The sequence below is a fragment of the Citrus sinensis genome, chromosome 7 (assembly GCF_022201045.2).
Source record: "Citrus sinensis cultivar Valencia sweet orange chromosome 7, DVS_A1.0, whole genome shotgun sequence".
Classification (NCBI taxonomy): Eukaryota; Viridiplantae; Streptophyta; class Magnoliopsida; order Sapindales; family Rutaceae; genus Citrus; species Citrus sinensis.
This window is the reverse complement of record NC_068562.1, coordinates 29,196,111-29,213,209: the sequence shown is the minus strand read 5'-3', so window position 1 is coordinate 29,213,209 and position 17,099 is coordinate 29,196,111. Positions and strand designations below refer to the sequence as shown.

Sequence of the window (17,099 nt, the reverse complement as noted above, 5' to 3'; positions counted from 1 at the left end):
TGTGGAAGAGATTGGTGATGGTTGTAATTTGCTGGTAGGAGTATAAATCAAATAAATATGGTTTTTTGGTCCGTGGCTCTTACAGAATTGACGATAGGGTTAATCAGCAATGAAAGGCTATTGGTGTGGTGACAGTATTGGTAAAAGTGTTTTGGGAATCCTATAATTGTTAATCTGTTATTGTTTTGGTTATATTTTTTATTAAAATTAATTTTGAAAACAAATGTGAATAATTAAAAAAGTATGGGTTGGTGAGAGAATTGAGTGTTAAATATCAATACTCTTTTATTTTTGGAAGCTTATTTTCATTTTATTTTATATGAGTTATTATCTAATGGGAGCTCATATCATAGGCATGGATTTATTACAATATAATGCGTAATAGTATTCCGAACTCCCATTAGAAAATTTCTAATTTTACATTTAATATATATATCTGTGTATAGTCATTCTCCTCTTATGCAGGTGCTCACATCTTTTTCATACAAATTTGCTATTAGATCATATGGCATGTTAGTGTTTTTATTATTTTTATTCAAGTAACTAATACTAGTCTAACATTGAATCAAAAAAAAAAAAAAAAAAAAGATGCATACGGATATCTACAGATGAAAATTATTATATATAATTATGGGATCCACTAGAGATATTTGTTAATTTGCTGAATAAATAATATGTCATGAAGATGAAGCCGACCAAATGTGACCCTGTAAATATTTTCGATGCAATTAATAATTGGGAAAACAACACATGGACAAACCTTATACACAGAGACTTTGGAATGTCTGGGCGCTAGCGTGTGTATGACCATCTAGATTTACTGTTTCGCTTCTGCTTCCGCCAAAGTACTCGTGTAGGACCAGTTTATTTCACTAGCTCTGCTTGCTTGAAGCGTATGGTATGGCCAGCATAGATACTTCATTCCAGGAGTGCCGTCTCTCTTTCATTTGCACAAAATGCTGACTTGAAATTGACACTCAAAGCCTCGAATCTTGGAAATTGTCTTGTCACTGAAGGATGGATGAAACATTCTTGCTTTGATGGAATTCCCAACAAGGAAGTTTTGGTACATAATTAAATTCCCAACAAGCATTTTATTAATTGTTTTATGATGAAATTAATTTGTAAAGTTTTGTTGATATATAACTTATTGTGCTTGATGTTGATTTATGACACACAGGAGGGAACTAGACTGCAGCTCCTGTCAACGAGGTTGCCGAAAATGGAGGTGGCACATTTGTTGTAGCCAACAGATCTTTTGCTTCTGGCTGGGAAACTTTTTGAGTTTGTACCAGTCGAATTCGTCTCAAAGCGTCAAATGGGATGTTTCTCCAGGGACGTACCTAGCTTTTGCCTTCAGTAATAGTATTTGAAAATTAAAGCAGATGCTTGCAATTCAGAGATTCACACAAGTCGTTGATTTCAGAGATTCGTACAAACAAAATGGGCAATCAGTTCTGCGAAATTAATTGAAAAATTGTGATGTATGTTTTTTTTTTTTTTTCTCTGCGTATCTCCTTATTGGAGACGGATTAAATTTCTTATTTAGAGAATTAGAGAGGTCCGGTATCCTAATTATTTTGTTATGAGGATAGGGTTTATCTTTACTAATAGTATTAGTAGTTGGATCAGTAGAAATCACATTATAAATTGCTACAAATTAGCACTTTCTGCATTATCTTTAATATATTAAACAGTACTAATATTAGTGGTCGATTTGTTGAGCCATCGCCATGGTTTCTGCTGGGAGTTTTCTTGATTGGCGCCTGCCATGCAGAAAATACGATCTGATCATAAAGGGCGAATCCAAATCGTTGATTAAGTTTTGCATTCATCCTGCATCCACTCATTATAAAAGATGGATTAGTGTTACAACTACAAATTTCAGAGAATAATGAGGATCAAGACATCTTGTTGTCCATGAAAGAGGAACCTATCCGTTCAGGAAAATTTGTCCAAATTGAGATGGATATGCTGCCCACTGTCTCTTCCTCAATTCTTTCAAGTGTGCTGGCTGATGTACCCTTGATTTCAGAAAACGTCCGCGACGGGTTAGCTAATGATACAATGTTTCAGGCCTGAAAATTCCTGGACGAAAATTTCGGAAGCCTGGTTAACAAGTCATTGGTGATATTTATCGAGATAAGGATTTACACTGATGTAATTTTTGACCGGGAGGTTCAGGAGTTGAGGAAGGAACTCAGTAGAGGAGCTTGCGGGGAAGGGCAACGTAGTAATCAGACTGACGAGGAAGCTGAGTGTGCAATCTGTCTGGAGAAGGAGTACTCGGACGAGTCAGCAATGATTCGTATGCAGTGTTCGCATATATTTCACTCAGACTGCATTACCCCGTGGTTCGAAGAACGCTAAGAGCTGCGCTTGTCCTGTTTGCCCTTTCCAGATGCCCTTGCCGTCCTTTGCTTTTGAAGAATTGTCTTCAAAAGTTAAAAGTAATAACTGGATCAAAGAGGATGCTTACTGGGAAACATGGATGGAAGAGTAACATATTGAAATCGTTTATTTGATTAGAATTCCTTAGGATAGTTGCTAGGTCGTAATATACATAGAATTTTATTTTTTTTTTGCCGTTAAGGCAAGTTTGAGTTAATTATTTCAGTTTCTAAAGACATGAGTGAGTTTCAATTTTAGTTTATTTTTCTAATGCGCATATTCTTAGAAACAAAGGAATATTAGAAACTCTCCTTTTTGTTAGATATCATCGATCGATGAATAAGTATCAACCAAGGAGTATTAAAATAAGTTGGTTAGTTTGAGAGTGCTTATTGTATAGTGCTTATTTTAGGAAAAAAAATAGTTTGAATTTGGTTGTTATATAAAGTATTTTTAGAGTGACTTTAAACAACAACTTGTTCTTTAGCAAAAATACTTTGGTATTAGCATATTACCAAAATAAAATAAACATTTCACATAGATTTTTTTTAATAAATGGAAAAACTCATTTAGACTTTTTTAAGTTTGTTTAAATATATATACATAGACTACATAGTTTTAAAAATAGTCACGCATGTCTTTTTTTTGCACAATTACATATCTTAATGTGGAAGATGTGTTAAATGAATGGAACACTTCTGCGGGCTTATCGAAGGCCTGGGCTTGGGGCGCCACCACAATCTGCATCGATCCGCGGCTCAAGCCGATCGGCGGACTAGCTCTTGTCGTTCTGCATCCGATCTGGGCGCATGGCCGGCCCACATCCGATTTCCTCCCGACAATTTCAAGCACTCTTTGACTATTTTCTATTAAAAATACTCACGCATGTCTCTTTTTGGACAATTACATATCTTATAATGTGGAAGATCTGTTAAACGAATAGAACACTTCAAGGTTCAAACTACAAATCGAAATACTTGATGAGAACGCTCTTGATACTTAGATGAAGGTATGTTCCTACTGCTTCTATGAAAGTCAAACCAAGCTTTTTTTTACAAAGAAAAGCTTTATGATAAAGGCTTGAAAAATTTGGCCAAAACGTGTGGACAAATTGACTTGGGATTTGGCACCGAATATAGCACACACCAATCATCTTGACAAATTTGCCAGAGGTAGGTGCAATAGTGCAGTTTTACACTCCTATAAATAGCGAACCAATCTTCACTTGTATGCATCCCAAAATTAAGAGAGTAACAATTCAATTATAGAATTGTTAAGAGCGTGAGCAATTGGAGAGTGTGTAATTGAGAGGTTTTTCCTTTTAAGTGTATGAGAGTACTCGGTGTATTTGAGTTTTGGGAGGTGAGATTACTTTACTCAAATATTGTACTCAAATAATTGTTAGTAATACAATTATTTTCTCTTACTCCTGTAGATGTGAGCAAATTTGCCGAATCACGTAAAATTTTGTATCATTTATTTTTCTTGTGATTATTTGGTGTGCTTGATTCCGTATTTCCGCGCACAACAACTTCTTGATTGTTTTCAAACAAGCCTTTTTTTTTTAATATTTTCAGAGAAGTCCTTTTGATATTGCCGAAGCAAAATATATGTTTCACTTTAATGCATGCCATTACAAGCCCTAATTCATGTGTCTGATGTATGTGATCGAGATGAGGAGAAAAGTGCTCTAAAGAACAAATTGTTAGTGAGAATATATAGTGAAGAACAAAATCTCGGTCAAATCATCTCTAATTGGAATGAATGGATAGTATTGGTGAAACCACTCTCTTGCTCAAAAAATGCCGTACTTCAAATCCCATGAAAGTTAAAATCATTATTGCTTTGGTTTAGCTTACATGGTCATGATAAGCAGCCAGCACAGCTGCCTTATATAATAATATAAGACCAGTTTTTGTTTGATCAGCTTTAGAAACAATTCTCTCAGCACCAGGCTCAAATTATAAGCTCAAAGATGAGGTTTGTCTTAATCATTGCATACTTTTTTGTCTCTTCAACTTTGCAATTTCATATTAAGCTTCCTGGACTGCTGACTCTATGGTAATTAGTTAGTAAGATTTTTATTTTTATTTTATGTTTCAACATAATTTGCTGGACAAATCCCACTCTTTCCAATTTCTACTCTCTCCCACAATTCTCGTCAAGGACCATCTTGTATATCAAGTAACTCTTCTCTTTTATTATTACATGCTGTTTTGCTAATCTTATACAGTTTTGCAAAAAATGGAAAAGCAAATTGAAAAGTTTTGATGCATCCAGCCGGGAACGGAGAGAAGTATCTGAATGATAAATCTTTGTTTACGTATAAATTATGTAATGAAAGTAACTCAAATTGTAACAAAAGGACGATTTAGTGGTATGGAGCAAAGAAAATTGAATGTCAAATGCAGATAATTTTACCCAATTGATAAATGTCCGTTATTTCAATCATTAGCATTCCAATTTGCTGAATATCTTAGCAACCGTGCGTTTTTAGTAGTTGATTGTAGAATTCCAATTCCATAAAACATTTTTTGAGCAACAATTAACGACAAGGCTATTATTTAAAAAAATGAAAAATTGAAAATTTTAGACATCTAAAGAGTAAACTGAGGAAAGAGTGAGTTTGTTTATTGCATATGTATTTTCTGTTTTATCAAGCACAAAGTTTAAGTGAGCGTTTTATTCACACATATCATATTTTGACGTTCGCCTATATTTAGGCATATAATGCACAAATGAAATTGATAAAAGCCTTCTCATTTAAAGATTTGTAATTAAAAATATCTTTTTCAAATTTTTTTGATATTGTGTAAACAATATTAATTAAAATATTAGAGGAAACTAAAGAAAAGAATATCAGGTGATATCAGAAAAGATCTTATATCATTTTGCAATATCAGTTTTTGACACCAAACCTATCAGTTTTAACCAAATTAGTTTTCTTTTTAAAAAGAAAATTAACATTTTCTCTCACCGAATTTTTTTAAGATGGGATGATTTTGTGGAAGTAATTGGAAAGTATTCATGCTAATAAATAATATAAATATTAAGAAGTTAAATTACCAAATGATTGTGATCACATACTTCTAAATTCCATTTTTCAACTGATTTTTTTAATCCATGTCATTACGAACAGTGACGGGTATTAATTATTCATGCATTTAGTAACACAATGTTTAAATCTTAAGGTATGAAATTGGTTAGTGTGATGCACAACAAATAATATGTTTCAAGAGGTGTGATACACACATCACAAGTTATATGCATGTTTGAAGTTGTCTCTATATATGGCTTAAGTTGAATCAAAAGGAGTACCGCAATAGAAATAACATTTTGTTTCAACCATGGCATTTTTGTTTTCTTCTACATTTTTATTTTTGTGTTGATGGTTAGAAAAGGGAAAAGGAAACCTTAGATTCAAGATTGGGTACTGATTGCTGTTTTAGAGATTCAGGAAAATGTGAGAGAAAATAATGAAGTATATAAGCAATATTTGTTTACTATCAAGCAAGCAAGGGAATTAACAAACTCATGTTGTACCTTCTATATTATGCATAACTAATACTTGAAGCTCAGTGGTACATGTTAGTTTAGTCACTTTAACATACATGTATTAGTTTGTTGTATTATCTCTGATGTATTCTATAATTCTTTTAAACACCTTAGATAAGTAAACATTATTGTACAAGAGTTGATGAAAAAATATCTTTTTAATATTTATTTATTTGTTTGATGCAGCCATAATTTAGACTTGCGAAATCATTATCAATAACAAGTCATCAGTGGTGATTTTTTCTCTACGTATATTCAGTTTTAGTGATATTTCTAGAAGAGGATACGAAGTTACTACAACAGTTGTTTATGAAGATTTGTTTAACGTACAAGTGGAAGATAATTACAGGGTCAAATGGGAATAAAGTTCAAGCCAGCTAGCTATAGCACTTGTAAATCATGAGCTTGTATTAATAACAACTGCAGGGCTTGGAGTTTTTGGATGATGATGAGCAGTACAAGCAGGCTTTTCCTTCTTCTTAATTATGCATGCAGCAGTGCTCATTCCTTTCTTCAATTATCTAATTTTCTGGACCTGGCAGTGTGTCCCACGGCGATCTTGAACCGCTATTGATCTAATTATTTCGTCAAAAAGCAAAGAAATGAAAAGAAACAAAAATTATAACATCTTACAAGTTATAATTAATTGCCAATACCTCAGCTTGTCCGCTTCTAAAGGCTTGAACAGCTCTTTCATTTTTCTCTTTCAACTATATATAAAAGAAGAAAAATTCATTTATAAATTTGAGAAGAAAAATTCAAAGAACATAAAGTAAGTAATTAATACTTACCGCAGCTCCTTGTAGCTCTAGCTTTCCTCTTGGTCATCGTATTCAAAGTACCTTCGTGTGTCTTTCTCCTTTTGGTTGTCCTTAGTTTTATAGTCGATTCTTGGCTTTTCTAGTTTTTGGAACCGGGCACTGATCATTTCCCAACATTTTGACAATAAACAATGAAGGGGAGATATGAAATTTGTAACTAGGAACTGAAAGTAAACAAATCAAAGTAAGCTGCAAAAGGAAATTAATCAAATAGAAAATGATGATGAGATGATCTAGAGTTAGCAAAAATATGAGCAAATTAAAAGGAGCGTTCAAAAGAATGTAAAATAAAAAAATAAAAAAAAATTCTGAGACAGTTATTATTATTATTTTTTTTAAGTTAGTTATTTAATTTCATCTCTATGAAATTCAAAACAAGGGCTTTTTTTTTGCTTTATCGTTTTTTTTTAAATTTCGACTCCAAATAAAAAAATAGTTTGAACGAACAACGAAAATAACAAAAAAAAAAACTGTAAAATGAAATACCATCAAGTTAATTAACATGAGAATTCTTAGCTTCCTTTCTTTATCATATATTGTACATGTTACATGTTTTACACCATCTCACAAATTCGACCAGTAGTATTAATAAGAACTATTTTTTTGGTTTAAATTTGTTTATAAAGTGATAAAAAAAAACATGTGAAAAGTTACATTAGAGTTATTAAGTAGAAACAGAATTGTCACTAAAAATTTATTACTAGGGGACTTTACAAAAATGATTTTCAGTCTGGTTAATTCAAAAAAGAATGGTGCTAAACATCTTAAAATTGTATTAATATTTTATTTTAAATTACATGATATTTATCAAGTAGATGACATGATAATACAATTAATTCACTTAAAACTTATAAAAAAATTATTAATTATTCAATGAATGATATATCATATATTAAATTATTGGAGATGAAATTTTAGGAAAAAAATATTATTATCGTTAAGAAAAATATTCTAATTTAAAATTTTCATACTTTAGAACAAAAACGGAGCATTTTGAATGATAATGTAATAGATGTGTGAAGCGTCTATCAATTGTCGACACTTACGTACGTTGCTATGGATGTCAATTAATTGTCATGAGTACAACCGCCCCTCCATAACTGTCGATTGCTGGGTTAGCCCGCCGACGTACTAATACATTAATTACTTGGGGGCATTAATTTAATCATCCAAAATGTTCTTTTAGATTAAAATAGTAAGAAAACTACTTGGGCTTAGCCCAAGTGGCCAGAGTCATTCCCTCACAAATGTGAGGGAAGTGGTTCGAGCCTCCGCAGACGTATTGCAGGGGTTTAATTTAAATTTCTTTCCTTGAAGTCCCAGAGCTTGAGTGAAGGCAGTCTTTCTCCCAGGATGGGAGTTGACGTCCCTCGAATATTTGAGAGGGTTAAAAATCTGAGCGGTGCCATATCAAAATTGATATAAACGGGTCTCAGTATATATATGATTGTAAATATCATGAGCAATAGTTCTCATTAAAAAAAAAAAAGATTAAAATAGTAAGAAAAAAAAAGTATAAGTTGGGACCACTTTGTTATTAGAATCTACTTTTGATCCATTTTTGTAGGATCCAGCCAAGCTACCTTGCAACAGTTGCAAGGTACCATAATTTTTGTCTTTTTGTAATAAATTTCATTTGATCCCTTGCTTTATTTTTTATTTTCAATTTATTTTTAAATATAATTTTATTTTCCTCTCTCATTCTTTCCCTCCATAGGTGGCCCAATTTTTTTCCATTTTCAAATCATTAATCAACAACAGCCAACTTGACATAATTTGGAAATTATTATTTACTTAATTGTTATTTTAATTAAAATAATCTAATGAATCAAAAAATATAAACCATAAGCTATTAATAATTAGAAGGAGTACAAAAGCAAGCATTGATTTTGAGCTTTAACCAAATTTTAGAAATTTTTTTAACATTTTAATTAAATTAGAAAATTAAAACAATTTAGTATAATTAAGATTCCATCAGGATCTCGATTGAAGTCTTGAATTTTAATGAGAATAAATTTAATCTCAAATTTCTATTTATTTTAATTATTTTTTAAGTCATATACCGTATGTACCATTTGGTATGAGATTTGGGATTTGATTTTTTCTACCAGCTTTATCTGGCAAAAGAGTTTTAATTAGATGTTTGAGAATGTTATGTTAATTAAAAAAGTTATAATAATCTATGATTGTTATAAAAATCTACAATGTATAACTTAGGAATAGTAAAGCTCCAGTATTTAGCTTATTTAGGTGTATAGGTTTATTGAATTAACTCATATCAATATAATTTGATTAGAATTGAAGTATCATAATTATGAATTTTATTCTTCTACTCTTTTGCAAATGTTAATATGTTAAACATATTCTTACTATTTTGAATATTAAACATTGACATTCTAATACAACATCATAAAAAATAGTAGTAATTGAGAAATTTCACTACAATTTGGGTTGAAACTTAAATTGATAATCTGGAATTACATTTTTTTATTATTTTATGTTGAAGTTTCAGCCTCAAGGTACTAAACCAAATTGGCTTAGGCTAATGAAAAGAGTAATTAGGCTAATGAAAGGAGTAATTGGTTAATGCTTTTCTAACTTAAACTGATAATATCTATTATTTCATTCTATGATTATTTTTTTATTTTTTAATTACTTTCGTTTCCAGTTCATGGGACATGAGAATATGAGATGAAGAAATTGAGAATTTTTTTTAATTAATTTTTAATATTTTAAATTTTAATTTTATTCAAAAATTAAATTTATTTATTTTTATTCATTTTTTATTTTTAACAATGAAAATGTTAATGAAATTTCTCCTAATTTTAATTGTCTAATTATTTATAATTTCGAGACAATTCGGACTTGTGCATTAAAAGTTGTAACTCTTTAATGTTTTTGAATTGTAAAAAAAGTAGGGACCATAACGTTAATTACCAAATAGACACATCCTTACCATAGACGCTGGTTTTCCATTAAATCGGACGGTGACGAGCTGAAGTCACAAAAAGACCAAAATCCTGATACGTTGCAACCGTTGCAACGTAGGCGAGTCCATTTTTGTAATATAAAAATATTTATAAATTGTTTATTTGCCTCCTTAATTGTTTAATATAATTATATGGGAAAAGGCCTGGAAACAAATATCCAAGCGTCCGTGGCAGCCATACAGAAAAAGAATCTTGAAAAAAGTAAACAAGGGCGGAATCTTTTTTGAAAAAAGTGTCTGATTAGAATCAACGGCCCATATTAAAGGTGCCACTATAAATATTGAAAAAGCCAATCCTGGTGATCCCAGCCTCCACTCTCATTTCTCATTTTTCGCGCTTTCCCGCCGCCATGTGTGGGATTCTCGCCGTGTTCGGCTGCATTGACAACTCTCAAGCAAAACGCTCCCGTATCATCGAGCTCTCCAGAAGGTATTTTCCTTCCTTGTTTCTCTCATTTCCCATCCAGTTTCTGCTCCAATGGCTCTGCTAGTACAAGCTCAATTGATGAGCTGAGGGTGGTGATATTTTGTCATTTCGTTGAATTAGAGGTGGTTCTCTGTAATTTTTCAGTTTTCTGACGAAAGTGAAGGTTCACAAATGTTTGATCCTGATTGTTTTTTGATTGCACTGTTTTACAGCTGTGAGGTAATATGCAGTTGTGTTCATTGGTTCATTTTATTAATTTTCATTTTTGCAAAACAATTTTTAGGATTGTATTCGAATACTGTTTCCTAAACACATCCATTCAAAAGTTTTTTAAGAAAAAAAAAAAAGAAGAAAAAGTTTATTGTCTGGCCTGTTTGATCTTCTTTGGTTATTTCATGATCAAATTGGTGTTGAATTTTGTAGTGATAAAACATTGTTGTTTCAATTGCTGTGATCACGATTTTACTGGTTTGAATGTGTAGGTTGCGGCACAGAGGTCCTGATTGGAGTGGCCTGCACTATCATGGGGATTGTTATCTAGCACACCAGCGATTGGCTATTGTAGACCCTACTTCTGGGGATCAGCCACTTTACAACGAAGACAAGACAGTTGTTGTCACGGTAACCAATTTATGCTTTCTGTTTGGATATGAAAATTTCAGTTCTTGAGCTTTCCAAATAGTTTGAGGATAATTGAGTCTTTTTTTTCAGGTGAATGGGGAGATTTATAACCACAAGCAACTTAGGGAACAACTAAAGAATCATCAGTTCCGAACTGGGAGTGACTGTGAAGTGATTGCCCACCTTGTAAGTTTATGAAACTGTGTGTGAGTCCTTGTCTCTGTTTTCTTTATTTCTTACATAGATCTCTAGGTCCATTTATTTGTATTTATCTTCAGCCGTCGTTTGGATGTTGAATTTACTTCTAATGTATTCAAATTTAACTACTTATTTTGCCAGTATGAAGAACATGGAGAAGAATTTGTTGACATGTTGGATGGCATGTTCTCTTTTGTTCTCCTCGACACCCGGGACAAAAGCTTCATTGCAGCTCGGGATGCTGTCGGTGTTACGCCACTATATATGGGCTGGGGTCTTGATGGTAATTAACTTTTTTTCTTTTTTTCTTTTTTATATCTGTTGATCACACTCTATAGTTGTACAGGAAGACAATTCGAGAGACCTATCTTGCATTTTCCCTTTAGATTTATTAATTGCTTATTGTACTGCAGGATCAATATGGTTTGCTTCAGAAATGAAAGCTTTGAGTGATGATTGTGAGCGATTCATTTCTTTCCCTCCAGGGCATATTTATTCTAGCAAACAAGGTTTGCAAATCTTTAGCTGGGAATCTTGAGAATTTTTAAGACTCTTTTCTTTCATGGACTGATTTTTGAGTCTTCTTATATCATGGTCATAACTGTTAAATTTATATTGAGTTTTTTGTGAGGAGAAATACTGTTGGTCTCATATTACCTAAGTAATATTACGGTAGTTACTGTGTCTTATGGGAATTGCGCAAGATTGAAAACTCACAGTAATTTTTAACTTGTAAAATTGTTACATGGTAAATTGAATGTGAGATGCACAGAAATATCTAACGAAAAGGAGAACATGAAAGGTTTCATTTTTTGGTATTGTTTAATGTTCTTTTTATAATCCTTAATGCTGTCTTAATTAATTCTCTACATTAGTTTTCTTGTAGTTTTTATGATGATACAAGCAACCCCTTCTGTACATGCTTTTGTTTGAAATGCTTGCAGGAGGAGTAAGAAGATGGTATAACCCACCATGGTACTCGGAGCAAATACCTTCAAATCCGTATGATCCCTTGGTTTTACGTAAGGCCTTTGAAAAGGTATGCTCCAGACTATCCTAAATGCTTGTCTAAATTCTTTTTTCCGCCCTCTGCATTTCGTATATTATCATTGACATTTTGAATCCATTTGGTGAGAGAAGGGCTAGGAGGAAAGTGGGACAGGAAAGTAAATAGAGAAGGGGATGTGGATATAATCTCAATGGGTCAAACAAAATGGATAGAGAGTTGGAAAGAAAAAGCATGTTGAGGAGATTTATCGACTATAATGACTAGCTTTTGTGGCTGATTTTATACATTGAAAAACCTGAAGTGAAACACTTAAATCGTTATTAAGATTTAGTATCTCTTGTTCAGATGATAACTGCTTCTTATTTTTATATTAATTCCTTGCAGGCTGTGGTTAAGAGACTTATGACGGATGTACCATTTGGTGTGCTTTTGTCTGGAGGACTGGACTCATCACTTGTTGCTGCTGTGGCATCCCGCTATTTAGCCGACTCAGAAGCTGCTTGCCAGTGGGGATCACAATTGCACTCCTTTTGCATCGGTTTGGAGGTCTGAATTCTTGCTTTCATGTGATGTTGTAATGTTTGCTCTTTCCTTCTATTAGTTTGATCATTCTTGTGCCAGGACAATACGACTGCATCAATATGCCTTTGCCGTTGGCATAGTTATCTGACTAATTCAGTGAAGCTATAGTTTATTCTTCCATTTCTTCCAATAAAGTATACACTATGTTTGCTGGCTTTGGTTTGTTGCAAATACTTTGATTTCTTCTACGCAATTAATTACTTTCAAACTGAACATTCAAGCATTTGCAGTTTCTGTGTGCTAAGCAAAGTGCTTAGAACTATTTTTACTACTACAGAGTGAAAATTGATTGATTCCCTGAATGCTCCTTTTCAACAAGGAGAATATACTGCTTGGCTTTATCAAGCTGGTGTTAGCTTTGATAGGTAAAATTAGTTACAAATTTCAGTTATGAATTGTGTGGTGGTGGTATTGTGACTTCTGACCTGGGAATAAGAAATTGTATAGTCAAATTGGTCCTCATGTGAAACTTGGAATTATCATGGAAACTGTGGTTTCCTAGTGCTTAACAGGGAGATGCCAAACTTCTACCATTTTGGCTAATTACTCAATAGTGAAAATTCTAGCAGAGTACTGGGTTATAAAATAGATATGATTTTACTCTTAGGGTTTCCAACCTCAGAGTTAAAACTTATTTGATGTTACATATACTAATGGCTAATGGCATTAAATATCAACATAAAAGCTGGCATCAAGAATATATAAATAATTTTGTAGACATCTACTAGTTAACCCTGTCAATAGATTGCTGTGTGTATTGATGTCTTAACATTTTACATGGGAATCTACAAAAAGAACCAAGTTTTGACATGAACCTTGATGCCTAAACTAGTATCCTACACTCATAAATATCATTGTCTATCAGAGTTGCTACAGTGTTTCCTGGTCTTGACTTGAACTATAAGTTTTACTCTTCTAGTTCTTATCTGGTCCGTTTGCTTCAATTCACATTTTGTTATTCAGGGATCCCCAGATTTAAAAGCCGCTAGAGAGGTAGCAGATTATCTTGGAACTCGTCACCATGAGTTTCACTTCACTGTCCAGGTGATCTTACGTTTTTATGCCAAAAAACAGGAAAGTAGAATCTACTTTATACGTCAGTACTTTAAGATCAAGGCTTACTTTTAATTTTCATTTCAGGAAGGAATAGATGCTCTTGAGGAAGTCATTTACCATATAGAAACATATGATGTGACCACTATTAGAGCTAGCACTCCAATGTTTCTTATGTCTCGAAAAATCAAATCTTTAGGAGTCAAAATGGTTATATCTGGGGAAGGTTCGGATGAAATCTTTGGAGGCTACCTGTATTTCCACAAGGCACCCAACAAGGAGGAATTTCACCAAGAAACATGTCGAAAGGTATTCCATGTAAATTTATTGTTATACTATTTGGCATTCTCCTGTTATTTTCAATGTTCTGATGGCTGCTTTGACAATTCAACAGATAAAAGCCCTTCATCTCTATGATTGCTTGAGAGCAAATAAGTCAACTTCTGCATGGGGTGTTGAAGCTCGTGTACCCTTTTTGGATAAAGAGTTTATCAACACTGCAATGAGTATAGATCCTGAATGGAAAATGGTGTGGGAATTCTCTTACATTGTGTTACACTTTATTCTTTGGCCTTTGGCTGTATAACATCTCAGTATATTATATAATATGAGTTAATATCTTATTTGAGGTATTGGCTTACCGCTGAACAGATATAGGAAGAGAGTTCAGTTCATTTTTCCCTAAAAAGAAAAACGTGGATGCAACTGCATGAGCAACATTTATTTTCTAGAATACTTCATGTAAACTTGGTTCTCCTTTTGCACTCAGTTTTCTGGTTTTACCTTCTTGTTGGCTTGCGGTGTCACTAGATGCATTGTGTATCTGGTCTTTATCTCACACTGTATCCTTTTACACATAAGCATGAGTTATTCCAATATTTGGTCCTTTTTTGATGATTTGTCAACAAATTGTTTATGATAGCAAGAGTTACTTGTCTTCTGATTGTAGGTCCGGCCTGATCTTGGAAGGATTGAGAAATGGATCTTACGGAATGCATTTGATGATGATAAGCAGCCATACTTGCCAAAGGTTTCCCACTTCTTGATTATGAACATGTTTTAAAGTAGAGTTAGTCAACTGCATTTAGTTTTTTTGCATGTGACAATTGTTTTCAGTCCATGTGAGAGTTTTTGTCAGGATATTTTGAGTATTTGAACTTTTTTGAATTTGTTCTTCCTTCTGCTTTTGTTTTCCTGGTAAAGCACATATTATACAGGCAGAAGGAACAGTTCAGTGATGGAGTTGGGTACAGCTGGATTGATGGCTTAAGGGATCATGCAAACAAACAGGTCTTGATTTTTTAAAAGAATTGCTCTTTTCTCGACTCTGTCTTGTTGCAGAGCACAAAAATCATAGAGGTTGAGATCAATATTCCCTGCATTGAACAGTTCTTGTTTGGATTGTCCTTGCCAGGTTACAGATGCAATGTTGGCCAATTCTAGCTTTGTTTACCCTGAAAATACTCCTACGACAAAAGAGGCATACTACTACAGAACTATCTTCGAGAAATTCTTTCCAAAGGTGTAATTTTGTGCCTTTTCCTTGTCAATCTTTTTCTTCTTTTTTCTTTTGTTTTAAATTTTTAATTGAGGCAGATGATTCTATCACTTTATTTTGCTTTTCCCTTCCCTTCAGTTTGAGCTATTATGAATCTATCATGGTGGTGTAGGACGAGAAAGAGAAACGCTCATAGAACAAGAAGATTATTTGGTAGGATCGAAGCTAGGTTGATATCAATTGATGTGGGGAAAAGAAAAAGGTAGAGAGAGAGAGAGAGGAAACAGATATCAAAGTGAATAAAAGATAAAAGAAGAAAGAGAAGAATATAAACTAAGAAGAGTTAAGAGAAAAATATTGCAGGATTTTCTTATTTTTTCAATCTATTAATAATAAATGTTTAATGAGTCACTAATCACTGTATACCAAGAAAATATAGAGGCTGAAAAGAAATTAACCTTGTCTGCCCTCAAATGAGTAACTAAATCTGACTTAAGTTTTATCTTATGTCCTTGTAGATAAAATATTTCGAAACTAAATTAACCAGTCTTAGATTCTTACCATTGCATCACATGGCTAGCATTTCTGGCATACGTTCTGTTTACTAGTTTTCTGATATTCAAAAGAGCCCTATTTTGTCTGAAAATTCTGGCCACTTTTTTTTCCTGGCCGTTGGGTCTTTTGAATTTTCTTTCAACTTCAATTAATTTGCTATTTTTGGGTAGAATGCTGCAAGGGCAACAGTTCCTGGAGGTCCAAGTGTAGCATGCAGTACGGCAAAGGCAGTGGAATGGGATGCAGCATGGTCTAAAAATCCTGACCCATCTGGTCGTGCTGCCCTTGGTGTGCATGCAGCTGCATACGAGGAAGCTGTGGACACTAAGCCTGCAAATCCAGTAAATGGCCCTCTGCAGTAACTCCAAGAGTGTCTAGAGAAAACAGCAGCGGTTGTTTGATTGACTTCAAGCTTTCATCTGTGGCATGGTAGCAAGGGTTAATCACTTACTTTCAAGGTACTCAAAATTTGTTGGCTTTTAATCTACAGTTCGATATATCTTCATGAGTTTACTGTTATCAATTAGAGCTTCTGGTTGATTACGACTTGTGCAATCCCCAAGACATATGCATGCTTGTTGAAATACCATTAATGTGAAAGGCTTGTGTGGATAGGAAAAGGTTCAACAAAGACAAATTTCTCACGTGGATGGAAACATTGGTCCAGTTTTCTGTGTGTTAAATTTAATTAATAGAATTTGATAACTTAGTAGAGCTCTTTGATCGATTTGGCTTTAGTAGCATGTTGAGGAACTCTTAGTTCTGAAATCTTTAGCTGGTAATAATATTTAACTCTTACAATGCAATTACATTATGTAGTTCAGTGACTTATGTTTCTGATATGACAGATCATGTGGCATAGAGTCGTAGCGATAAACTTCTGCAGAATTACATCATCACCAGGGTTAAAGAGCTATTGTTATATATCCGTCTCCAATGCTTTTGTCTTATTGTTGGTGTTTTTGTAGACATTGTCTCTTCAGTTGTGTACGCTCCCATGTTTTCACTAGGTTCTCTTCTCCTGTTTTCACTAGGTTTCCTTCTCCTGTTTATCTATGAACGGTAATGAGTTGCACTTGTTGGATGAATTCATACCTTTTCTTCTTCGATTTATCCTTTATTTTGGTTCTTATAAAATCTGGTTGTTTTCTGTTTTTGAATTGATTATGATAAGTCACTATCTTAATGGAATGGGCTGGCTTCCCAACTCAGTTGGAAAATTTATAAATTTTCGTTACACTTCTATGTTTTCCGATGCCAATATGAATATCCCAAAGTTTATAGTAGTGTGTACGTAGTAAATCATAAGGCGCAAGGTACATGAACTATCAAGTGTGTTTGTATTATAGTCCGTCATTAACTTTTTCGGTTGTCATTTGACGTTAGTAGTTGCCTCATGT

General features: G+C 33.3%; 2 protein-coding genes across 2 annotated transcripts; both read left to right on the top strand.

Moving 5' to 3' along the window:
• Positions 1-1,920: 1,920 nt before the first annotated feature.
• Positions 1,921-2,370, top strand: LOC107175530 (uncharacterized). Its single transcript, XM_015527006.1, has 2 exons — positions 1,921-2,051; positions 2,148-2,370. Exons 1-2 carry the CDS (start codon positions 1,921-1,923, stop codon positions 2,368-2,370), a joined length of 354 nt encoding a protein of 117 aa, XP_015382492.1.
• Positions 2,371-10,019: 7,649 nt separating this feature from the next.
• LOC102618937 (asparagine synthetase [glutamine-hydrolyzing] 2) lies at positions 10,020-16,859 on the top strand. Its single transcript, XM_006464168.4, has 15 exons — positions 10,020-10,186; positions 10,666-10,804; positions 10,895-10,990; positions 11,144-11,285; positions 11,416-11,511; positions 11,947-12,041; positions 12,396-12,557; positions 13,557-13,637; positions 13,734-13,955; positions 14,041-14,175; positions 14,596-14,676; positions 14,850-14,936; positions 15,061-15,168; positions 15,870-16,157; positions 16,548-16,859. Exons 1-14 carry the CDS (start codon positions 10,107-10,109, stop codon positions 16,059-16,061), a joined length of 1,716 nt encoding a protein of 571 aa, XP_006464231.1. The 5' UTR covers positions 10,020-10,106; the 3' UTR covers positions 16,062-16,157; positions 16,548-16,859.
• The last annotated feature ends 240 nt before the right edge of the window (positions 16,860-17,099 follow it).